This window comes from Varroa jacobsoni, unplaced genomic scaffold, assembly GCF_002532875.2.
Source record: "Varroa jacobsoni isolate VJ856 unplaced genomic scaffold, vjacob_1.0 scaffold_616, whole genome shotgun sequence".
Taxonomy (NCBI): domain Eukaryota; kingdom Metazoa; phylum Arthropoda; class Arachnida; order Mesostigmata; family Varroidae; genus Varroa; species Varroa jacobsoni.
In genome coordinates, this window is record NW_019213518.1 from 106029 (window position 1) to 132414 (window position 26386).

Sequence of the window (26386 nt, forward strand, 5' to 3'; positions counted from 1 at the left end):
ACACAAAGTAAGTATTTTTTTGTTGCAGACCTATGCATATACCTGTGACGTGGATACTGCTGACCCAGTGGGCCCTTGGGGATCTCCGCAGTTGGCGCGCACCCTTTTTACCACTTCAATACCATTGTCCATTGCGTACTGGACTGCGTCAATTAAGCGCCGCGGCAGAATTAACAGGGCGTGCTCTACCTCACAATTAGTTTCTTGCGACTTTTTCAACAATAGCGTAGTCTTATCAACCTAGAAAAAAAAGGGTCAGTTGATATAAAAAGCATTTAATAAAGATAATAGGTAATTTTTATCGCTTTGATTTCGATCGCACGGATACAGATAGGATACATCTTTACAGATTAGCTGATAACTTGAAATGATAATAATTTTCACAGTATCTACACTGAAGTGCTATAAGAAATATTATATTTATATATTCACAATAATATTATTGGTGACCGTTATTATTATGGCAGTGTACGGCGTATCTGATATTGTTAATGTACAGTGTTGCACAGCTGGCAGAATCGCCTTGTATGAACTTATATCGAATAGAACAGTGTATCGATATCGATATAGATATACTAGAGCCCTCATACTAAAAAGGAAAGAAAACAGTTCTTTTGTTAATTCGGTCTGCCATAGCCCAAACTAGGTTTCGTGAACTTATGTGCCCACTCTCGATGCCGATGCGTAGATTAGCTGCACCGTAAACGTACCAAACTGGACCATGCCGGGTCAAGATCTGCCCAGGGAGCAAAACACCCACGCATTACGTTGAGACAGAATGAGATGCATGGGTGCAGATCGTAGAGACCTCTACAGGTGGGGCAATAGAACATCCTCGCCAAAGCACGAGCGCATCCATTATTGCTGGTCACGTTCATGTTAGCAGCCATACGCAGAATCTGCATCAAAATAGAAACAGTTGAATAACTGTGAAGCACTTAGCAATCATAGTGACTTTCATACGATTGTTGGAAAATAAAATCAACACAAGGTATCAACTAAGTTGGGTTTTAAATTTTTTTGTATTTGTTCACTGAAATTAGCCCAACTTAACTAAATTCAGGCGTAAGTTAAAAAAGGCACTGATGGCTTTAGCTTCAGAAGCAAACCTACCTTTGACATATACTGTGTGGATTTCATGAGTAGATGGGCTGCCTGGAAGCTTTTCGAGAAGTAGGCGCTTAATCGCTGCGGGCCGTCACCGAACGGCTGAATAGATGAGCTTTGCTTACGAAGGCAATCCGAGTATTCGTCACTGAAGCTGCGCAATCGAGGGTTTGCTAACTGATGAAACACCGAAATAAACAGTTCGGAGAACAACTGCTGGACGGCAGATCCAATATGGAGCTTGGACAGCTTCTCACCAGTTTTGGCCGGCGGATCGATAAGATATAACCGCAGCTTTTGGTAGAACAGATCAACAGAGTCGTTATGTCGGAAAAACTTCAGATCCGTGTGTAGTGCGTACAAAGTATGTTCTCTGGAGTCATCCAGTGCCTTTGAATAGGCTTCTGCAAAAGGCACATAATAGATTCAGGATATGCACTTTGATGTAAGTTATGAAGCGAAAAAACACTTTAATTAATAAATAAAAAAATTAAATACTTTATAACAGCTTATTAGAATAACGTGTTCAACCAGCCGCACTATCGTATCACGTTGTGAGAGATATACAGACAAATCTAAGCAATCATTTATATATAGATTGTTTATTATTGTAGGTAATAACATGTAGTTAATTGAAATAGATGGGTGCTTATTTGTGCTTGAAGACTCTTTTTTGCTTGAACATGAGCCTACAGTTTTCCTATCGAGCTAGAAACCAAGCAAGGCCAACTCGTCGTTAGAAAGGCCTCTCCGTCTCAGCGTCCTCGATCGAATACGTATATCGCAGCAGTAGCACGATGATAGCAATTTTCGTTGAATTCCTATTACTACAAGTAAAATAATCGTCACTGACTGAATTCGGCGACATCCTGTCAGCCTTCTATGAGACTGAGCATTTTCTCTTCATTTTCGACTTGCCACTATCTCACACGAACGTGTAGTTGCCTGTAGCAGTGTTCCGCGACGTCGTCAACCCATCAACAAAATCATTATCGATACTATCGAAAATGTCCCACAGAACCCCTCAATGCACATACTGTTCATTTGATTACATTCTGACTATGGCGATGCAGGCTATAGCTTCGTTTAAGGCTTCTTGTTCGCAGAGCGGCGACAATCAGTTCTAGTAAATTCAGCAAACAACATACTTGCCTGCTCGGGATTTTTGTTTATAGCCCAAAATAGTATTACTAATAACAACAACAATATAATAAAATGTTTCCGAAAATCGGTTCTATTTCTATGTCTTGAGTAAAAACATCCATATGCAGCTCTAAATTCGTTACGGCTGCCAAAAACGTGAGTATACCGTTACGACTGACTAGCGCATACAGGTTAAACTAAGCCTTATTGTTATATCCATTACTAGCGCATTTATTTCATTTCTTTCATCTTAATACTCTAGCAGCGGACCCACGCAATGTAAATCTAACAATGTATTCTCAGCTGAAAGCCGATTTGTTAGACACAATTAAAATCGACTGTTTGCAAATGTTGAAATATTCTAGTAACTGATACAAGCGAAAGCGTGCGAGAGCGCAAATATTACGTGTGTTACGTCGATGAAGTAAGGTCTTGTTTTTTCAAATAACTACTTAATCCCTTCACAAAGCAAAATCTTTACAAGCCTTGCCTTCTAGAAGTCATTGGGCTTGTTTGGTACTTAGGTGTACATTTGTGTGATCGACTAGAAGTCTGATTCGCAATAAATTTCTAGTCAAGAAGCAGCGGGCTGACTAACTAACAATATACGAGTCGGCGTGGTAGTTGGAGTTTTAACATTTCAAGAAGACACAGTTAAACGCTAAGTAAATGTTTACATAATATACGTATACTTAGTAAAATAAATTTTTGTATTAACAATCCGCTATTGGTTATTGATGTGGGTTGCGACGCCTACGAAAATAGAAACGCGCGTCCACTATTTGTTTCAAGCTGAAAGTGTCGAATGTTTCCTCGATACGAAGTTTGGCATAAACTGAGAAGCTTTGCAGAGGCTAGACACGCTTATTTCTAGCAGAAACGACTGTGTAAAATACACGAAAAGTGATGAAGAGAAAAGTGCGGATAATCCGAAAAATAGATAAATTAAAAAATACCATAGTTGTGATAACACAACTTACTGATAAATATATGTGAAAAAAACAAGTATGGAGTAGAGAAGCGTGGAAAAAGTATCGCATCAAGAATGAAATAAGAGGAACTGAGATTTCGGTGGGACGCGACCGTAGTGGCAGAGCAGTTAACTACAGCCTGCCATTAACGATGATAGAACGAACCTGATAGTTAACTTGACAAACATGCCGCCGACAGGCTTAGCGGCAAGCCAAATCAATTAAGGCTTGCTCAAATCCACCAGGGTTCTTCGCGGCAGCTCATAGAAGCGCAATAGTCCACTACTTCGAAGCTTTGCCTATATGTAAGTGCTAACCGAAAAGCCAGTTGGCAAAGTTGAGGGCTTTCGAAGGATTCATACAACTGTGTCGACAAACGACACTCACCAAAGCACAAAAAAATGATCGCTCCCACACTGCATAGGTCCCGCACCGTACATTCGCTTTCTCTCAAAAGCTTCCGCCCTTCGACCCAAAGCGTCTCTGCTTGCTATTTCTGCTTAAATCATTCACTTTTAAATGAACCAGCCAAACTTCTCTTCTTCGTCTGATCTTCGTCATTCCTCATCGGTGCTAGTGGACTTCGTAGTACTGGTGTTCATTCGTTCTATGACTCCAACAATCTTTAAGACTCCGTCTTTGCTTGAGGCGCGCCGTTGGCACAAAGACGCCGTGGCGTCAGCACCCAGGCCGGTAGACATCAAATACGCCATTTGGGAGGATGATAAAGCAGCAAAGTACGCTTGTTTTCGTTACTCCCATCTTTACTGTACAACATGACATTACATTACGTCAGAAGCCCAGTTGGTGGCTTCGTCCCCGAGTCATAACATGCTGCAACACTATGTCTGGTTGTCTGCCAGTAAGTGCGTGTGCGTGCCCAACTCGTCTCCGAGAGGCAAATAGCAATAGCAGCGCGGAACGAGTGGCCAACCCATTCCGTGGAGAGCGCTCGTTGTGCCGTCCTGTCATGAAATGGGCATTTGCAGACGAAAAGATATGTACCAACGTATCACCAGCTAAAACAGCGTGACAGCAACAACGACAACAATGTTGAGTGGTATTTATTTTTCCTTACTTATTTATCTGCCTACCTGCTTTCATCTAAGGTTCAGCTGGAATTGCCGCCGCGCCGTTTTATTCATTGTAGACGCAGAGCAAACGAAAGAAAGAAAGATACACATAGGACATTGTAAGTCGTTCGGTGATTATTGTCCTTGTCGACGGAACACGGTAAATACCTGCCTTACTTACAACACAGTTACAGCGTCCGCACGTTTTTATTGGCAGCAGTGATGGCCAACTTTATTGTCAGGTTATCTCGCGCATTCTCTCCCGCTTTCTCTCACTTCCTCTTTGTCTCTCCCTCCCTCCCTCCCTCCCTCCCTCCCTCGTTGTACTTTTGCCGCGTCACAAATTTCGAGGATTCGCCAGTTTCGCGCAGGGCGCTGCGGTGTCCTGATACGAACAATGCGCCTAACGAGAAAGGCGAAAACGGGATTTGCCGATCGGCCAGCCATAGAATCGTGAGACTCGCATAGAACTGAACAGAATATCATAATAGTGGAATTGTGTTCTTAGGAAAATTCCTACAAAATTTAGACGAGTATCTTTATGGTTATTGAAAAGGACGTTAAAAAGGTATTGAGCTTTTAGCGCTTCTTCATTACATCATTGGTCGAAATGAGATCTGCATTCACGTTCGGCCGAAAACCTGGCTAATCCCTATGAGTCACAAGTGTGGCCCTGGTAGGCTATCATTTTCTTATCGACATGATATCGTGTTGTAGTAGTCAGCCTCGTCATCACGACGCTAAAATGGTAGTTATGCGAACCGCGAGTAGTTTATACGCAGCGGTTCAGCGTTGTTCTCCGCCCGGTCCTCGACACACCCAATACCAACCAGTACAGCAAAAAGTTCTCAGACCACTAAAATTAAGCGAGTGCAAGTAAAGTATCTTAAATCTGCACGCTCAAAGAGCCCGTAATCAATACGTGCAGTCGGTGAACATTGCCATCGCCACGTTGCGCTAGAACCAACATCAGTTCGTCCTATTGCCACTAACATGTGTCGGAAAACGCGCAGATTTTTGTGTACGTAGCTGACGTCCTCTATCCGTCTCTCGTACCCTTGCCAATCTTTGCACTATAACACCCTACACAATAAACAGAGACGTACCTAAAGGCTGTTTGTTAGTTGTTGATAAATTGTCCTAGCTGTCCTTAGAGCTCATGTCAGCGAATCAGTAAGAGAAAAAAAATACTGCTCCAGTAAAAAGAATGAGTTTATAATACAGAGTACCAGATATACAAACGTACGATAGGCTAGCTTCTACGACGACACATTCGCAATTTGTTAGACGAACCAATGACGAGAATCATTTGTAAGTAAATAAACGAAAAAGCATTTGTAGGCGTAGCTCATGTGAACCTTCAAAACAGGCGTTGTACAAGCAAGAGAGCAATAAAACAAACGGAATGCACTGACGACAACAGCAACAGTCCATAGCTATTGCATCGCTTCTACAGGCGCTTTGACTTCTTGCGAGCTTCATGATTTCGGAACGAATTGGTGGCCTAATGATGATAAATTATAACAATAATACATAAAACGTGTCATCACTACCCAGAACAAATAAATACTAAATAATGCAGCATCTCCGACGCGACCATTAATACATATGGCCACCGCTACTAGAACTAAGCTCTTTAGCTCCCCATAGTTCCTTAGTTAAAGACAACGGACAGATGCGTCTTTCATTTTATTGACTAGAGGCGTTGTTCCGTCGATTGTTTCACCCACATCTGGACGTAACTGTCGGTTCTCTGAGCAGAGTCTACCTCCAACGAGCTCGTTTAATAAGTAGAGTGAACCGGACGATAACTGCAATGAATCGCCTCCAGTGGACATACGTTCTTTTTACACGGAAAGATAAAAAAAGATTGGTATAACTCAGCAACAGCGTTTAAGGGCACATACTGCAATGTATAATGCATTTACTATAAAAACAACGCGTCCGTGGCGATAGATTGCGAGTCGAATGAGTTTGTGGGTCTCTTTCGTGCTTTACGTTTGCTGGTGAGGTTGTTAGCCGTTACTTCAGGCGGCATTAATAGGCGAACGCAAATGCCACAAATAGGCCGTAACAAAACAGCGAGAGGGTCGGTCGTTAAAGTAATACTCTTCCTGAATGAGATTCCAGGGAGTTGAGCTCGTTCTTGGGAGCTAAATGGAACTAAGTCATCGCCGCTGTCATCTTCACCGGTATACCTTCACCGTGATACTTCGAGGCGATGATTAACCATCGGCTGCACGCTTGTCTGTAATTGTTATAGGCCTGTGTTGGATCAATGTTCGCATAGCGCTTGTCCTTTTCGAAAAAAGTTTCAACTTTCCGATTTACTAGCTAGAGTATGGAGCGTCGCAGGCGTCTTGTGGAAACGGAATCCGTACTGGAACCGTTGGTCACGTACGAGATCAAGCGTTTGGAAATTGCAGTTTTGAGCCGTTACCGGCGTGCCTAGGCAGTGATATTATCTCAGGTGAAAAAAGAAAACTTGTTCGATATATTGAGAGAAAACAAATCATTTGTTATTATAATAAGTATATGCGCAACATAATCGGTAAGACTTTGCCATCAAACATTGTGACGAAATAGTAAGCCTAATTGATCGAGAATGCTGGAAGAGTGACACCAAGGGTAGTTGCAGACAAATTCGTATATTCGGTGCTTGATTTGTTACTCGTCTTAACTAGAAAATGAAACAATAGGTTTGACGATATCAATAACCGGCATGTAGAGAACGTCATAATCCAGAAGCTGTTGCGATCATTACTAGCATACCTATGATGGCCTTCCATGAACTTAATAATCCTGTAAATAGCAATCGCCCCATAACGTCGCACGCGATAACGCTCATTGTTTCACTCTAACTGGCGAACATTATTACAATACACGAAGCATGTAATGACTGTTAACGATCTGGCTATAATATGAGACAAAAGCGTGCAGCACGCCATATACGTTTATAATATTCTACATACGTACACATAGCAGCCGCCTATTATCGACGACTATGACTGACACTGTTGCTAACAAAAACACGTTGAGTAATGGCGTCATCGTCAGGTCTGAAGCGGAATATTGCGTCTGATAGTACACTCGTCGTATATATTCGAAGTGTCTCCGTACAGAGGGCCCAGGAAGATCGTATCCCACATTGCGTATACATATAGAGAAAATTATTCGTATATATACATACTCTAGTGTTTGGTACATTTCGCTAGATGCTAGCCAGAAGACTGTTTAATTACGTATGAACTGACTATCAAATACAGACTAAGATACCGCGTAGTTCTCCAACTTCTGGTCAATATCACAACAGAATCAGGTCTCGGCAACGATGTAGAGTTTTATACAGCTTCAACGATCTGCGATAGTAACAACAAAGTGTTGCTGCCACAATCGCGGTCGTCTTTAAGGCCAGGGATCGCCTCAAATCGCCTATCGAACGGACCGCTGGTGAGTGCATCCGGTCAGAAATCCATGAAGAAAAGATTTTAAGATTGATAGAAGCACACTGACCAAATGCATACGACCTGTGATGCAGAGCCAAACGGTTGTTGGCCTAATACGTATCAGCGGCAGCCACAGTGACTGAGAACGCGATACCTGCTAACATCTGATTCAGCCAAGGCACCGTTTGATATGTTGGTGATGATAATGGGGATGTGAGTAGATTCCGCTGGTTGATGCTCACACTGTCTAGCGACAAAAACACGTCAAGTAATCACAAGAGACACTTACTGTGAATGAACTATCCGGCCACCTACTTTTTCTATCCGTGCGACACTGGTAACGGTCTGTAAAGTGGAGACCGTGTGATTGACCATCAAGTTAAAATCAAATAAAGTGCGACCCCGACCGCGACCTATTCGATGGCTTAAAATAATGGTAAGGCAGGTACAACAGCTGCATCATAGCATGCCGTTCCTGTTGCTGCTGAGGCACAGATCAGTTATCGCTCGAGGCGCATTCCTGCGGGCAACGTTTCCTAATTATATATAAAGTAGCCCGCCCTATCGATAGGCAGTCAGATGGTCAATCGGATAAGGGCCAGGTCCAAGAGACACAAGAGGGTGGCTTATCCGCGAGCAAATTCCGTTGTCACTTAGATTTCAAGCTAGGTCCCAACGATTCGGATCAACAGCGGCTTTGCTTGGTGTGCTTATCTATCTCATCTTGAGCTTTGAATCGATGATATCAGAATAGGCAAACAATCACCGTGCTTTCATCAATAAAACGAGGAACTACGCGAGCAGGGAGTGATGATAATTAGAAACGATATGGTAAAAAATGACGACCTGGGGTGCGTCGTAGCCTTCCGGCTCTGTGGTTCTTTAAAGTTCATTACTAGGAAAAGCCATGAGGTGCGCGCCCGGCCTCGTAGCCGCACAGACTTCACCACCGAAACCAGGCCGCTGTGAACAGCTCGATGTAATCCTTCTCCACTGACACACAGTGTATTACTGTTTCGGGAAACGTTTTGAGCATATTCGTACTGCTTACTAATAAACTTGCTTGTCTGATACGTTGGGGAGTTTGAACGACTAGTAATCAATCGCTCGTTTTTGCGGAACCTAATTATTGCTGTCAATCTTTTGCAATTTTACCCAACGGCCCCTGCAAAATTTTCTAAGGTTGATTTTTTAAAATCTATGACCGGCTCGAATGACCCAGCCCCTCATGTGGGTCTTCTATTTTTCGACCCATAATAACAGCGCGTTTTTCATCATCATCATCATCATCATCATCTCATTGTCCATTGATGGCAAAATTTTGTCCAGTTTTATAATAACATCAACAAGAACGTTTCTCGCCTGCTTGATTTCTTCGCCTAATCTTGCGTTCATATTCAGGATCTTCTTGCTTTTTTCTGTCTGTCAGCAAATCCTTTATTATGTCCCTTGAAACCGATGGGACCACACGTAATCAGCACCACAAGCAAATTATCACAAGGATTCAGGTATCACCGCAAAATTATGAAGATTTTCCGTAGTTTTCCGCTACCGTTGTTTCTTGTGAGCCAGCAGCCCTATCAACAGTCCGTTTTCGGTCACAGTGATCTTCAGCAGCGGATTTCAGCGATGCGGATAGCTGAAGCACGGCCAGCGACAACGACAGTATCAGCATCTAAAATTTCAGTTCCTATTTCGCTCGCTGGGTTTTGTGCTAACGAACAAATCGGCGGTTGGTAATCAGCAACGAAGAACAGTTTCTGCCACATTTCTGACTGCTCCGATCGCTGTTTCGAGACGGCCGTGGACGACGTGAGCTTTTTATCGCTGACGGATGTCCATTCTCAGCCTCTTTTCAGCAGTCGCTACACTCGCCTGCCGTGATTTGCTTCGTACATGCACTCGCTGGCTGGCTGGCTATGATGATATTATCTTTATGTTTGTCTCGTTCGTCTTTCGGAGCTGTCATCGCCGCAACAGCAACCGTTGCTATCGCAAAAATGATGATGAGGATGACAATCAACATCATAACCATCATCACCAAGCTGGTAATGTTGTGGAAGAGTCCCCTTTGACCAAGGGACTTACGTGTGGCTTTCCCGCCACGCCCGTATGCTTTGCCAATTCACCATAGCCTCAATGTATTTTCCCTACATCTAATAAAATTTTAATCTACACTGCACCGACGTAGTACAGCCCAAGCATGCTTTTTATACGTGCAGTGGCATGATGGACTAACGAAATACCGCCGCTCGTACCTGCCGCCATAGGCAAACTTCATTGTGCGGTATAGCCGTATCACTTGTTTTGTTAGATAAACAGATAATGCAGAAACAGAAAAACGCGGTATTTATCTAGTGTTGTTGGCGCAATTAAACATTCTGAATGCGTTAATCTCGAGCGCTTCTGTTTTTGCCAGGGAACGGCACATTGTAGCTACTTTTATTACCAAGCCGACACAAGTCGCATGTTTCTATAGGCAGTCTAACCGTAGCACGGTATAGTAATACATAGTCGCGTATTGTCCATTCTGCGTTAAGGGCAAGCCGGTGACGGCTGACCCATAGCAACTGTCCAGCGGCTTGAGTATATAGTGGTTCGGTTCGTATAGATAATCCCGTTGCCCTCACGGTACCCGCGATAAATGTACTTGAGAAGCGTTCTGGAACTAGCGCTATATAATCTACCAAGGGCAAATGACAAGCCAGAAAACAAACGACAAACAAAAAGCCATATGGCGAAAAGGTGAAATAGGCTCAGGCTAACAGTCGATGCGACATACTATGAACGAATCATAGTCGAGCCTTCGGGTAGAGCATTGTAACATATTTATTCATTATATTATAGTTGTTAGAGATGATGCTGTAGCCGGCCTGAATTACCGTAATTCGAAGAACGGACGTAACCGTTCGTTTGTTGACTTTATCCGCCACAGATGTTTGCTGACATAGAACCAGTGAAAATGCATAAGAATCATTTTTTTAGTTGCAAAGAACTGAGTTAGATCGATTGTGCCAATACACCGTATAGTTTTTTAGGAACGCCAACATAGGCAGCATTGGCATGTGCCGACATCCGTCGAGAAAAGACCACAGTGCCTTGGTCATGCTACCATCTAGCCGCTAAACGGTGCGCGAATATAAGCGAGCGCGCCATCCTTCCGATGTCTCTCTTGCCAGCCCTCCCTCCTTCCGTCCTGATTCTCTCATCTCATTGTCCGTCATTTATTAGCAGAGAGCGACAATACAGTTCAGTCATCAATATCCGATTGTATCGCTGTGTATCATAACCGCTGCTTTTCGCTGCGACGCCGCAGATCGGTCAAACAATGTGTGTGTCTGTGTGTGTGTGTGGGGGGGGGGGGGGGGGGAAATGCTCACAACACTGGAGATTACCGCCAGAATATTTGTAGCAATAACAACGATAACAGCAGAGATGGCACGAACCCCTTAACAATCGTACGTATGCTACTTGCCCCACAGTACACTGCAATAATGACATAAATAACAAGAGCAAAATTACAAATTCAACTTTGTTCTCCTTGGTTCTGACCGCTGATAACGCAAAAACCAGGAGCAAAGATTAAAGAAATATAACTAGAATAGATCGAAATGCAACACCTTGGAGTTCGACAGGAGAAGCTGCGCCATCTTAATGGTTATCTTATCTTACGAGAAAGAAGACTAACACGTTCGCGTGTATACTGATAGAGTTTCGCGTTTCGTCGCCCACAGTTACTGAGACCACACCCGCACTTATAAAGGACCGAAAGAATCAATTAACTGATAGTTAATTAGGCAGGTCGAAAATGCGTTAGTCACAGTTATAACAATACTCTGTGTGTATCCTTTATGAATACCAAACGTTGCTTTTACAGATAAGCCAATGGTACCGGGAAAGTTGATCGATGCATAGTCTGATTTACAAACAAGCTTTATTTCGAGCTTCATGATCGGTACAGCCGTTATAGTTTCCGTTAGACGGGTAGCGTCGAGCACGAAACGCAGTATGTCTATGCCAGGGTTCGAACCTAGATCGTAACGTGTCTCTAAGATTAACAGGAAAACATGTTACCCGCTATGCTATCACCGACACCCCTCAGCAGCAGTCTAATGACTGCGAAGACTTAATTACACTGTTTTATCTTGGATGATTATAATCACCATCAGTTCTATGTGAAAACGCCGAAATTTGCTGCACTTAGATAAATATCTGTACATATTTATGAATCGTTTCGTAATAAAGCATTGTTTGCTTGGCATGCTACAGGAGCTTTAAGGGTCCAACGATTCAAACGCAGTACTGCACATTCCTACGGTTCTCTTAACTGTCTCAATATGACGTGCTACGTCAGATTGTCGAGCATCTGACACTGGGAAACCAGAGTCGATTCCCTCCTCAGAAATGTGCTTTTCTCAAACGAGTGTTTCATTACTTTTTTTACCCTTTCAGTATCAAACATATTGTCTACAAGGGCGACGAGTAAGACAGCGATAACAGACAAGACACAGGTCTCCGTGGACAGCCCAAGCACGTACGTCATTAATCTAGTAGGGGCATTTACTTTGCTTTTCCCGAGACAATGTTGGCAGCAGTGTCAGGGTCGTTAGTAAAGCATGGACGGCCCGAAAAGATGACGAAAACTCACTTAGCGATATCTGCCATCGGCCATGTGGGGCGGATGTTGGTAAGATATTGGCTTCAGATCTGTTTCGGCGGCCGGCATAAAGAGACGACATTTTTGGACACGAAATGCCTACATACTCGTGTAAGTGTGAACCAGAATAAATAGGCCTCAAAAGGATACCTTCGTCCGTTTGTGCCCGAATTTTTAACCCTGTCCCTGTATTTGGGAACAGGCATCAAATCGGCAGGCACCACTTGTCGGACACTGTGCGAACGGTGTGTATAGAACAACAGGCATAAGCAAGTTTTAGAAACTGCCTCTCGACAGAGATTCACTAGAGTATTATTCTGTCAGCATTAGTTTACGTATCGTTATGGGCGCTCAAATAGCACACTGGGTTCTGTGCGATAATCCGGTTTATTGTGGTTCGGTGCCTCTGAATCATAAATGCATTGTATGTAGCTGTAAAATCTGTTCAGCTTTTGAATCGGCTATAGCAATCATCGAGATACGACTGCAAATGGCAAACGATTGATTGAGATCAATTGCTTATGCTTGTCAGCAATAGGATTGTCCTCTGACGCCTCGACGCCCGAGGCCGCTCTTCTGCCAACGAGGCTATCTAACTAACAGGGTTCAAATGCCTAGCCATAATGAACACATCTGTCCAGCTGAACAATTACCAATGATGCTCCTATTACAAAATTCAGCGTCGACGGTGAAACTCTGCCTAACCCCGTTGCGTAGGGCATAACCTCGTTTGATGGCCGGTGCAACGATGACACGTTCGTGAACCATCATTCTGTGGGCGATTCAATGCATAGAGCTGAGACTGAACGCGTCGTTCACTTTCCTAGGAAGTCGGAGGATATCTAATTAGTAACTAGTGCGCGTCTAGAGAGCGGGTCTATTGTGAATCTCTAGGTAACTTATACGTATGCGTATTTGATTCTTGCTATACATCGCTTTCGTAAGAATGATCTGCGCTAGCTTAATGACCAGCAGGGTCCAGTAAGGATCGTATAGCGTTACGGCACAACCCATTATATTTGAGTATCTACTGTAGTATTTTCTGTACTGCTGCAATAGTTGCCAAAGAGATGACGGTCGGTTGACTTCTATAGAAAAAAAACTATTACCAAAGCAAGGAAATTGTAAAGATGACGAAAAGCAATCTTTTTTTTGTAGTAAAACTATGTTTATCTTTTGCTCTTATGCACCAGTTGCTTTGCAGCTACAGTGGTAGAAAAGATACTAATAAAAACATCGAAAGTGACGACGCCTTCTTTCCTACAGACAGCCTATGTCCTAGGGCTTGTTGCACATGCATGGAAGCTCCTATGGCACATCGGACACCTTCAGACGTCGTCTGAAGGTCACTAGAATTTGGTCGTTCCTTTACAGAACGCTGTTCCGCACTTCCACACTGTAACAAGCAGGCAAAGCAGTTCCATTGAGCCCAGGCAACAAACATAGCAGCTGCCCCAAGTGTGCACTGGTGGAGGATCAGGCTGCCAATGACAACACTAGCAAAGGACCTATGTACAGGTCTGCACTAATCGGCCAACTGGCATGTCGTCTTCTAAACGGCACAAAAGCAAAGGATACTGACAGCTTTACCATGCTTACCAATTCAGTACTGTTATTTATTTTAGACCTGGACGCAAGTGGTTTACAAGATGTAACATTACTGCTCACATTTCGGCAGAACATTATTTAAAAAGTGTGAGGGTTTATTTTCGACAGGGTGAAACGATGAAGGCAAGCATTGAACTCGAACGAAAGAAGAAGCTTCACTGTTAAAGAGCTTGCATTTCATTCGTGTTTGCAGTTCATAAATATTACCAATAAGTTAAAGTTATATAAGCGGCATATTCGTATAGCCTGATCCAACCTGATCAGCCATAGGTTCAATTCTAGATAAGCAGTTTTAAGTAATGACTGTTTAATCTCGTTTGTCATTGCCTCGCACAGTTAACTTATTATTACCCGCAACGATGAGTACGTAACATTGAGGCAGCCGCGCTCAACAGCAACGTCTCGTTGAGCTACTAGGGACGGCGTAAATGAATAATCTCGCAGAAAAACGAGGGCTTTTATTCGTAACCTCATCAACGACGTTCACTTGCTGAGTTCGTTAGACGACTGGAAGCTGTCCTAGAACAATATATAATTGTTCTAGCATTTGAAAATAGATCCACATAATGTTTACCATATTTTTTAAATAAAAAAAAAACCGAACGCTCTATAAATTAGCGCCATTTCCTCTTATCTATAATATTATAACAACGTTACAGCAAGTGAGACAAGGGTCAGGCCAATACTAGATTTAGTTATTGCCCAAGAACGATGATTCAAAATAGATGTCCATCGTCCGCGCCCTGTAGCCGATCCGTAATTCCGAGTAGCGTATAAGGGGCAAGGCGATCCTGCCAGTCCTACGATCGGATAGCAGCGGCAGTTAAATAAAAGCACGCGTCTATCATTCACTTTACGCAGGATAAAATTGTAGAAGTGGCTGCGGCCGCTACGACGTGTGCGGGCTTTAAATAAACCGATACCTCTCAACGTGTAGCCATCGACAGGCATAGTAATCTAAGCGCTTATTGGTAACGTACGAAACAATTACAATAGATGCCAACATGTCGTGGTACGAAAGTTCACTAAATTCAAAGCTATACATGTGTAGCCTTGAATGTTGCACCGGTGCCGGCAGCGCCGAACGATCTCAGCTTAATCATATGTGAAATGTAACTAGTTGAGAGAAAACGTTCCGCTAGCCCCATACGCCATCGACCATCGAACACAGGCGACATCAATTTTACGCTAAACAGGCGGACAAAAATTAGCCTAAGGCCAGGGAGTTTATCGTTTCAAATTGAATAGATCCTCCACTTTGGAATAGTGCTAACGGAAGCAGCTCATATGGTGTTAATCCATCTAAAAGTGGTCGCCGTGTTTTCGGGTAGGCTCTCTATGTAACTATTATATCCTTCGTTTCAAATTATTCCCTTTTGGGTTCTGTTCTACGTTTAGCTCTATTCTGCTATACATTCACTACGCTTAAATTACTCTATATGCCACCCGCGCGCGAAATACCACATGTACCATATACTAGTTTTACTACATTTCAGCTGTGTTTCTGTGTCAGAGCAAAGAGCTAGCTGGCTGACTGCTGATCATTAAACTTGTCTGCTACTACATTAATAATTATAACGTACTTATAAGGGGAACGCCTTCTTTCGGGCTCAAGGACTTTTCTCGAGTCGAAGGGGTTCGATTGACACGTTATGCCAGCCCAGTCGTTAACCCATAGAAAAAAACAGCTAGCCTACGTAGCCCGTAGGGTAACCGATGCGTTTGAATGCCTATACGACAGCGGCAGCAGCATTCGATGTACTAAGAGGCAGTACGCCCGCTCGAGAACACCGCCCTAGGAAGCTCATCGAACGCTGAGTAACAGCATAGCAGCGTAATCTATATAAACGGCGGCCTGTTTCTACTAGGGCGCCGCGTGGCCACACCAATTATTGTACCCAGAATAGAGCAATACACTGGCTGGGTAAATCATTTAAGTAAACTGTTGCACTTCGCTGGTATGCCCGTTTCGTTGGGCTCGGATAGCTACCTGGGCTGTCTACTGCATCTTTTTTTGGGTGGACGTATGGGCTAGTTAGTGCTTGACCTAACCTAAACTGTCCTTAAGAGCATCCGGTGCTGCCTAAGGAAACAAACTTGCTTCAGGGCATACTCAATGCACGATTATACTCTATTCACTAACAACTCGAGTGGTTAGAAGTACCAGCGGTTGGGCGTTCGCGAGCTGAATGCCCAAGAGGTGTGCCTTTGACCTTCTGATTTGCCTTTCTGTATCGCTGCTCTTTCACACATAAATTATGAAATCGGTAAATTCTGTAGGATGTGGTATACACACACCTTTTCCATTGTTGTCTTGTCGGCTTGTTTTTACCATCGAAATATTTATTTAGAGCGACTGCTGTCCCTCGTAGGGCATACACTAATTTGTTTGGCATTACATGTAAGCCTAACGCGAGCTGACTGGCCGGCGCGGGAAAGCTCACAGATGAAAATTTCGATTCGGAAGTGGTAGCGATAGTTGCACCTACAACAACTACTGACTACATCAGTTTATTTCCTAGGGGATGCTGAACGACCAGCAAGCAAATAAGGCTGTCTTTTTTTTTTAGTTATTATTAAGCATAGTATAAATGCTCAGGCACAGGAAACGTGTTTCGATAGTTGTATTGGTTTCGAGAGCTCGCAATTACCAATAGCCATAGGAACGGCACAGCAATGACAGCCGCGTCGCAGTCTTTTTTTGAGGTCGGTGCAGATCATGGCGTCGGTTATGACACATGTAAAGAGATGAAGCATGACCGGAGCCTCATAGAGAATCTATTTGAAAAAAGTTGTTCTTACTATATGTCGTTCGTAGAGCCGAACCCGTCTGACCGATGCTGCTGAGAAAAAAAACCTACTATAGTTAACCCGGTCAATACATACCATAATTTCGGATTTTTAAGACGTTCCAGAGAGATCCATTCCTAATAGAATATATGAAGCACTTCTCGTGGAAACCTAACGTGTTTTGCGCCAACTGACAAAAATCGTTAAGGTTCGCCTATCGGTGACGAGGCGGTGAGGCCAAAAAAAAAGCGAATCCTCTATTTAAAGATGGCCCAATATTTTTCAAATTGTATCTTATGAATGAGATAGGGCTGCGCAGTAACACCATAACACCTCAAAGCTCTAATAGAAAACCTATTAAGATCGTTTTTTATTGCGTTGCTGTACTATACTGTATATAGTTTGTCTTATTTAATTTTTTATTTACGTAAACTCTAAATACTACGTACTAAAATAATTACTTTTCCCATTGCAGCCACTGGACAATGCATGGGCTCGGCATCACAAGCAATTGCCGAGGGCAAGCATCGTTGAGAGATCTAGTCCTGTCAGAATTTGCAGGAACTTCATTGTTGACCACCACGTAGTAAGCACGCGATAATCTCCATTTTGTCGTAAGCCTGTTTACGTTGCGTTCAGCTAAACTCTAACTAGAGTGTCGATAGGTGGATTGAATAGGCGTTGCGGAGGCTGAGAATTGTAACCGAATTTAGAAGATCACCGTGGAAATCTACCGCTATTTTACGGCGCTCTTCTGGTTCGGCCAGTTGTAACTATCAGTCGATGGGTACGCGTTTCCACGCGGCTTTTTCTATTCCTTTTAAAATGGCCGTTCTATATGATCGTGTTCAATTACGTCTAGCGTGCTGCGATACGATGCAATTCGATGCGAGCTTCTGTCCCTCCTGCAGCGCGACCGTGCTGATCACTGTCCGGTACAATATTTTTCGAAATGACCAACAATTGAGCTAAGTTGGCCATTTTCCATAGCCCGTTGCCTGACTGGCCTGAGTTAAGCTTTGACTGGTACAAATAGTCAGTACTTAAGGCTTGGGCACTTGTCGTAAATACCAATTTGCAGTTAAAGAGTGAGCAAAAGATTTTTACGAACGAGCAGCAGCCTGTGATCTTGCCATGACGGATTGTGGCAGCAACTTTCACAATAGTTACAGCGCTAAAATCGTCACTTTGTGCAAAATCAACAACGCTAATAGTCAAACGACTCGTCGCGGCTAAACTGCTTGACCACCGGCTGATTGTAGTTTCATGGCAAGGCTGTTCGTTACTGCCGGCAGGCGTACATACGGACAATAGTCTTATGGCGTCAGGATGAAGAGAACCAACAGACAAGAAAGTGCTCTGATAGAGAGCACGCGCACGCAAAAGACCCTAGGAAGCTTTCGATACTCAGCTGTTTAGAAGTAGAATCAGACGCACTGAGAGGTATTTGCCGTACTAACAATACCAGTTCAGGGAACGGCTGAGTTGCAGGGGCCCCGGATCTCGAGTGAGGTTTTCACAGGCAGGTAGACGGGCTCGAAAGTTGGGAAAGCTTCAAGCGGTCTCGCACGCCGACAGCAACACGCACAGACAGACATACAACCACAGAGGCAGCACATACAACCAGAAAACCGGGAAAAAATATTTCGTATATGCACCATCTATGACTACTGGAAACAGCTGACCATTTGCGCTGGGCTTCAATCAGGGGACGCCGAAGAAGTTGAGTAATCCTAACACAAAGTTAGCAAACGACCGATACACCGGCCAGGCTACAAGCTCGTCTTCTCCTAGAATTCGCTGTCCCCGTGTACATCATATACGGTAATGTTAGCTACTGCACCATCAGCCGCGTCATCGGCGCAAAGAAAAATACACGCATGTTGACAGGGCCATCGCTTTACCTGCTAATCTTGCGGGCCGCAAAACACGGAGTACTTTGACGCTCTAACGCGAAAACAATGAACCGGTAATAATTACTACGTGATGATTCGTGTGTTGGCCGTTTTTTTTTTTACTAACACAGCCACTAGCACCTGTATAAGTGCGTACCCCTTTTTTTTCTTACATATATGCTTGCCCAGAGGTTGAAGACGGTGACGAAGATAACGGCGGCCAACGAAGAGTTTTACTCTGATTCGGAGGGCGGTGGAGTCTAGTGCAGCCTAAGTATTGGCCAGCTTGGCGACAAAAGGGTCCGGACAAACCTTCGATATCTAGATAAACACACATTTACTGGAGAACAATGTGTAGGTTGTCTATAGTACGTACTCGCCTCTTCGGACGCAATGAGTCTGTTGCATGACTCATTTGGACACTCTCACTCGTACATTTCATCTATAAACAGTACTCAGAAGCAACAGTGAGGACCGACGACTGAATCGACACAACTGGGGTCTATTTACACTACTAGAAAGATGATTGCGGCACTGCTCTAGATACACACGACCAATGGTATGTATCTGAAAATCTATCGAGACTTGACATGGCAAGCGGGAAGCGGGAGTACCGTGGTGGCCGGGATCGTACCGCACTGTGTACACGTTTCAGTGCTTAGGTTCTGTACATTTGAGGACATATCTGTTTCTGTTATCGAAAGCAATAGTCTAACTTAAATGGTTGGCAACGCCACGGCAATAGGCCAGCTTGCGCCATACGAGGAAGGCCTGCTTCCATTTGATCATCAGAGGAAAATCTGAACGTGGCCATACCGTTGCGTCTGTTCGTCGTATGAGTATGATGACGCGTTCTGTCTGAATGTCTAAGCTAGCATACAATCCGGAAGCACTGCCCACGGTACGGAATCATTGCGCTGTCAAAGAGGCCGTCAAACCGAGAGATTTAGATTTAACTGGTTATAAAGTGAATTCGTTCGAGCTGACCCAGAGGGCAACGGGCCCAGACACCGCGTTGGTCTTCGCGTATTTATTATGTATATACAATATGTATTGTGTCTAAAGACTCTAGCAGGTGCATACGCGTAGATAAGCAAACGTACGTGGTGCGCATCTACCTGAGACTTTGATTAGACCTGCCTTTCATAGAAACTATTCGTTTTCTAATAACAACCTTAGCGAGAAAAATCACTGACAACAAGTCATCGTATTAAACATGTGCGTCATAGTACGTTAAGCTGGCGGCCGATGGTTCTTTACGGTCGAATGCTGCCGATGCCGAGTCGCCGTCACCGTTAGCGTTTAACTCGAAATCGGTTTGAACGATGACTAGATTGATGAAAAATTTGCGTCTCACTTTATCGGAAGTAGCAGCAGGAGCAGAAGTACTATTCGGTATAATGCTTCGTATTTGGCCTCAGACGAATTTCGTCAGCGTCCGAATGGTATAAGATCGGTTATGGCGACGATTCCAGTGCATGCTATCGGTTTTTTCCTGGCCTGATTTTTCGTTAGTTCCGATCTAGCAAAGTTTAGACAAACGTGCAGTAGGTTACATTACTAGCGTCGCTGAATATCTAGTTCGTTCATGAGTGAACGGTACGGAGGTAGCATGGATTCATTTACTGAGCTCGCGGTCTATGTCCTTATGTGAAGGATTAATGTTGTGCCTTCTCCTGTTCACCAGTAAAAGAGGCTCTATTGTGACAATGACGGAGCGGATGCGAGTACTTGTTCTGTTACGTACGAAAAGTAGATGCAGCATTGGGCGACAAACGAATGCAGACATTTCGAGCAGCATATGGGGCGTGTCAACGCCAAGGACGGCTGGGGCCTATATGTGTTGAATACGCTTACGTCTGCAATATTTTGATACTTAAGCAGACACAGATTGTTTTTGTAGTTTTTGTACTATCCAATGCAGTTCATATTACTTTCGATAGGGATCATAGAATTTAACAGGCGATGACAGTGGATGTCTGAAAATATCATGCACTGGAGGTGAGTTTTCGATACGGCCCCATGTTTCTGTTCCGTCAGGCAGTCGTTGATTGTTCGCTTAATTTAGCACGAATATAATGTATCGTTTCATTGTTTATACACACAGAGTCATAAATCAACAATACATTAAGTAAAAAAACATTTGTCTTTGGTTGTACTTTGAATAGATGGTCAAGTAGAGACACACGTTAAACACAAACGATTTCAAAGGACCGTGGCATTAGTATTTAGCATATTACAATGTAGACTAGCATCAAGTGGGCTAGACGTATTTTACGTGTTAATTTTAGCCTCAAGCAATACTAAACGTTACCCATTCGTCTCCAGACTACATTTTTGACCCAATGTTGAACCGTCTTTAGCAAATGTATATCTAACTATTTATCTATATATGACACAACGCGTCTGTGCGAAAATCATCGTCTTTACGCTATCTTCGTCGTAGAGTCAGTTCCAACCCCCCGCTCATCCAGCTGGAAAAAATAGCATATGCTCTTTGTGTATCGAAAAAGGAGAGAGGGCTATTAGTACCACAGAGTACAGTATAACATAGAAGAAGGAAAATAGCAAACATTTAAATTACAAATTATTATCAGAAGGAGAATCTCCCTGCGTGATGAGAACTACCAGACGCGGCGGCTGTGCGCGATCTCGGTAAAATAAATGACTATGGCCGGACAGCTGGCGGACCGATTTTTATGAGTCCGTGCGCAACGGATAGAGGAATACGAAAATATGAACAAGATCCTACAACAGCGACGCGTCAACGGTACTAACGCTACGAGGCGAATAGAAACGTTGTAGCGTAAAGGCATGAAACTTGCAGAAATTCTAGCCACTGCTTTGCCCTGCAAACGCTAATGGTATACGAAAATAACCATAAATACTCACAAACGGTGAACAATTTCGAAGCGAACGCTAGAATTCGGAATACTGCGTCGTGTGGTCGCAATGTAGCGATACAAAAGAGGAGGTCAGCTTTGCCCTTAGTCTAGCCCGTAAAGTGATACAATGTTAGAAAACAATTTTGCAACCATTGATAAAGAGGAGAAGTTTTGCGGCTCTCAGTTCGATAGCAAGATGAGTAAGGAGGAAACGATGAACATATAGAGCGGGTAGGGTACCTGGCTTTTGTTTGCTTTATAACCAGCACGGTTGTTTGGATTCAGCACGAGCTGAAACAGCGTTGATTGTGTTTCAAAATCATCACTTTCCGAATAAGAAGGGTAGATACCTTTTAGAAATAGCTGTGTATATTGGAGCAACGCTTCCACTGCTCTGCTTGCTATCACTATATAGAATTTCTAAACGATTACCTGTATGCAAAACAAGATTTTTTTTGTTTACTACGACTACGCGGCACGTTCCTTCAGACCGACAGCGTCGGATCTTTCCACAAAGCTTCTACATACGGCGCATCGCGCAATAAGCGAAGATAGTAACTCTGTACTATTCCTAGAATAGCAGTCACGGGCTGTTGATGGCAGTAGATCACAAATATATAAAAATGTCGATATCTAAATGAAAGTTCGACATTACTTGTCCTGCCAGGCTCTGCATACATATGAACGGCTCCACCCAAAAGCGACCTGACCTCGTCATCAAAGTGACAGCCGAGTTGGAACGTTCTGAAGCAGGCGTTCTGTCTTACTCGCAACTGACGGAAAGAAGACATTACTCTATAGAAATAAACTGCGATGAAATTTATAACGCCATTTTATAGAATCATATGAATCATAATAAAGGAATATCCTCTTAAGGGACTCAGAATTTAAACATGCTTTTTACTCCAAAATATAGCAATGCTTGCCTAATATTGCAGACTTGAATAAAAACGCAAAAAAAGTAAAAGTATTATCTAAGTAATCGAGGTGTTACTCCAGAACTAGGAAAGGACATATCTATCGAGTCAAGTAGAAACGGCTAGATGACAATTAGAAGGGGTCCTAATTCAGCTATTCGCCTACTTATTTTTTAACCGTAAACCTATGTTTCTTATCTTTTCCACGACGTCTTAACCAGCTATAAACGAACTCCTCGTAAAATCCGACGAAGTTTCTTTGGTAACGCGGTAGATAAGAAAGAAGACGCTGCTGCCATGCGGCAGAAGCGTCGGCCCAGCAGAAATGCGCATATCGTTTCTGTAGAGACTAGAGGCGCTCAAGAGATCAGTGCAGCGCGCTGTCGTTATCAACAGCCCATGCGTTTGTTGCTCATTAAGTTCCGCGGAAAAACTGGCGCATCTTGGCGTTCAGGCCATTACGTTGCGTTTCAACCTAGCTTGCGATTTTCTAAGTTTTCGTTCGTCTTTGCATCCTTTTTCCTTCGATCGCATGCTTCTATTGTATTGACTTGCCGGCCCGTTTCGTATGTTTTCGTGTCACTGCAAGACTGAACAAAAGACAACACTCGATAGATGAATCGATGTACGTCCGAAGTGGCCGACTGTGTGCTTCGTGGAATCCACTTGGTGGGGTGCATTGTTGACGACGGGCTTTGACGATAGTTTAGATTGCTTTGAAGTGATGAAGCGAATGTATTCGTTCGTCCGTATTCGCAGCTATGCGCTCTCCGTACCTGTGGACCTGCACACAGCAGGTATGCACGTGCTACGAGCCGTGCCTATTGCTTTTTACAGTAAATATACAGTCCTAGGCATTAACGATGGCAGTCACTGCACCAGGCGAGGTCTTCTTCGACATCTCGCTTGGGCTGCCGCCATATATTGCCCGAGAGAGGATTCGATGTCTGGATAGTTTATGCTGGCATTATCTTTTCTCACCTTCCCACTTGACGGCCTGCGCCAACAACGCAGACCGGGATGAGAGGTACAACACAGCACCGCATCCCGCTCACCGGCGAAGATCTGCGTATGCGAAACACAGAGATGTTTCGATTTCGACTGCGGTCCAGCGGTAATTCAGTATGTTTCGCCAACCATCGTGGCGAAATCTACTGCAGCTAGAAGGTAGTCGCATGCACGTCCGTTTCACATTGCGTCAAACTCGTCGGGATACGATCGGACATAGACTGGCCTTCAACCGAGGACTGTACAACGACTGAAGGGCGTTCCGCACCCGCCCGATTTTTGCGGACCTGAGAAGTCCATACAGAAGACGCAGGCCGACCTTGCACGGATCTTCAGCTCCCATAGCAGTTAGGCTTCACTCTAGCTACAAGCACGTCACCCTTTCCTTCTACTATCCAGATAGTAGCCTTACTCACTAATGCCTCTTACTTGAAACACCACGCGACTGATGATTCATCATTTAGATCATTCACAATTACGAACCGCGATACATAGATGTGCCCGGGTTTATCAATGCCGTTAACCGAGTGAGAATAGCTTGTAAACGTATTAACAAGCAACTAAAAGTAGGGCTTTCGCAAATGCAGCTCAAACGATTTCACGTTTCGAAAGAATCAACACTCATGGATCATAACTAGAGTCTCACCTCACAACAACGAATACCACGATGTAAAAAAAAAAGCACACGCAGCTGCATTTATAATGTAGTGTAATATATCTTAGAATATAAAAGAGGCCAGAATTAATAATTAACTAACGGTTGCGATTGAACGGTGCAGCCTGACACGAACGTCTGCAATGACGTTACGTAAACAGACGAATGATAATGGTTGCCAGTTTCCTGTCTTCATCGAATCATTACACTATTGATAATTGCTCTTCATGGACCATGCGAAAAGCAACTGAAGATGAAAAGTTGTTAACAAATGAAAAGAAATTCATACGCATATGTTTTTCCCACAGCTGCCAATTTCATTCTGTACTTCGCTCGCTTACTGCCATAGACACACTTATTGATAACTGTTGATTTCGTCAGTAGTACTTAGTACTCACGAATGATCAAACAATAGCCCCAAACTCAAGGCAGACTAAACGATGTCAAAAGAGGTTCGCGGCTGGTGATGCGGGACAAGTGTCCGTATTGATGCTATTATGTAGCGTACTTATTCTTCGTAAAACTCCTCGAGTCGCCGGTCGTTGTGTCGGTCCAGGTTCAGTCATTAGCTAACCTCTGCTTACGTCGCCCAATGAACTTTTTTCATAGCTTTGTTTGTGTCAACTATTTATACTGTCTACAAAGTTTATCGTCATTAGCATAGTATACATCATCGACCTGCTTACGCGGCTACGCCCGAAACCTAAATTCGTAACATCTTCGATCCGATCTTTCTTACTGTTAATCGTACCCACACAGTCGGTCAGCCATTCACCGATACAACAGCTGAATGAATGGACTGACTATTGCGTGATAGACAAAAATTGCACGGTTCAAAGACAAACGCACCCGCCCCCTACACTAGAAAAGGCAGTACTTGTCTGTCTGTGTCGATTTTCGTTCTGCTTAGCGCACATTCACGACTAATCCCTACAAACCAAGTAGGACATGTCGATAGAAAGACCGTATTCCTAAGTGAACAAGGTCTAGAATTCTTCATATAAACTAGCTTTGCATTGCTTCTCCTGCTGTTGTTGTCCGGCGGGCGTTCTCAACTCTCGATGCCGGACGTCTTCTGGGTCATCGGCGACCTTCGGTAGGTATGGCGAGCATATATTAGTTGGTTCACTAGTTATGCGAGAGTGGGCATATTCGTCAATGTGGATCGGAGGAGGTTAAAGGGATTGCGCATGTACAAACACGCAGACTCGCCCTTCGTCACCGCATCACTACCTTAATATTGTTGTATTACGATGCCGATTTCCTAATTTCTCTCCGTCCCGAATGATGAGGACGACAAGCATTAGGGACAGACCATGTCTCACACAGCGAAAACTTACTATTCGGTGTATGTAGGTCGGTGAGATGATTCTCTGAGCAACGAACGGCCGCACTACAGGTCGACCGACGAGATCGCGTTGTGCTCAGCAAGCTAGCGGATCCTATTAGCAGGTAGTAGGCCACTTTGGAATGCGGTCGAATACTGGCTGTGAAACTGTTGCAGCTTGTCGCTCAGGTTCTTGGGAGCCCACACGACGCTCATCGACTGCGGCAGCTCGTAGATTCGTCAACTATAGGATAGCGTCTCTCTCTATTAATTCGTTCGATCTCTGAAGAAGCTACAATACTCGTCTACCGCGTATGGTCTATATCTATGTCTGTCTAGGTAACCCATTTTCATGCGCGAACTTAAAAGTTCTAATCTTTTCAATACATGTATGCAGTATTTGTATATCCCACAAGTGTCCAGGACTTTAGGTTTTTATAGTTGATTTTGGGTCATTCCGATTAAATTGCTTTAAATAAATACTTTTAGCTGACAACGCGGAATGCCAGTACCGACAAGGCCATCGTGCTCGCCTCGTATTAGGCTCCAGCAAGTAGCTCAAAGAATTATCAAAAGAAAAAAATACGAAGGCCAGGCCGAGTTAAGGATCCGGCGGAACTTCGTTCGGCGCACAGGGCACCATTCCGCTGCAAAAGCTTATCAGGATGCCTAGGTCAGTCAGGTCAAAGATTTTTAGGAACTTCTTCTATCACAGCTGCTGCTTCTGCCATTTCACTAGCGCCCTTGCTATTGTGGCTTGCTACCTCACATTAGTGGCACCCACACCCTGGAGCTATTTACTGATGCAGGTATACAGCAGTTGCAGTAGACGAAAATGAGGCTCTGGCAGTAGAAATTGCGGAAGAGAAAAGGTGAGGTGAGGCGAGGTGGGGGGGGGGGGGGG

The 26386-nt window shown here is 43.8% G+C and overlaps 1 protein-coding gene and 1 long non-coding RNA gene across 6 annotated transcripts in view; one reads left to right on the forward strand and one right to left on the reverse strand.

Moving 5' to 3' along the window:
• The window catches only part of dally (division abnormally delayed protein), a 70028-nt gene that overhangs the window by 5010 nt on the left and 38632 nt on the right, over positions 1–26386 (reverse strand). For 3 of the 4 annotated variants that reach the window (XR_015311742.1, XM_022835813.2, XM_022835812.2), the window contains exons 3-5: positions 1114–1511; positions 711–899; positions 43–240 (exon numbers count right to left, since the gene is read on the reverse strand). Coding sequence is in view for 3 of the 4 variants with exons in the window: in XM_022835813.2 (XP_022691548.1) it covers positions 43–240; positions 711–899; positions 1114–1511 (785 nt within the window). In the remaining variant the exon portion in view is untranslated. Of the gene's footprint in view, positions 1–42; positions 241–710; positions 900–1113; positions 1512–4315; positions 4341–26386 lie in introns of those variants that run through there. The other variant, XM_022835814.2, reaches the window with a different exon arrangement.
• Positions 4339–23371, forward strand: LOC111261926 (uncharacterized). Of its 2 annotated transcripts, none has more exons than XR_015311746.1 (3): positions 4339–4413; positions 17271–17409; positions 22243–23371. It is a non-coding gene; the product is annotated as an uncharacterized LOC111261926 (long non-coding RNA). The 2 variants fall into 2 exon arrangements; XR_002681284.2 differs by having other exon boundaries at positions 17271–17381.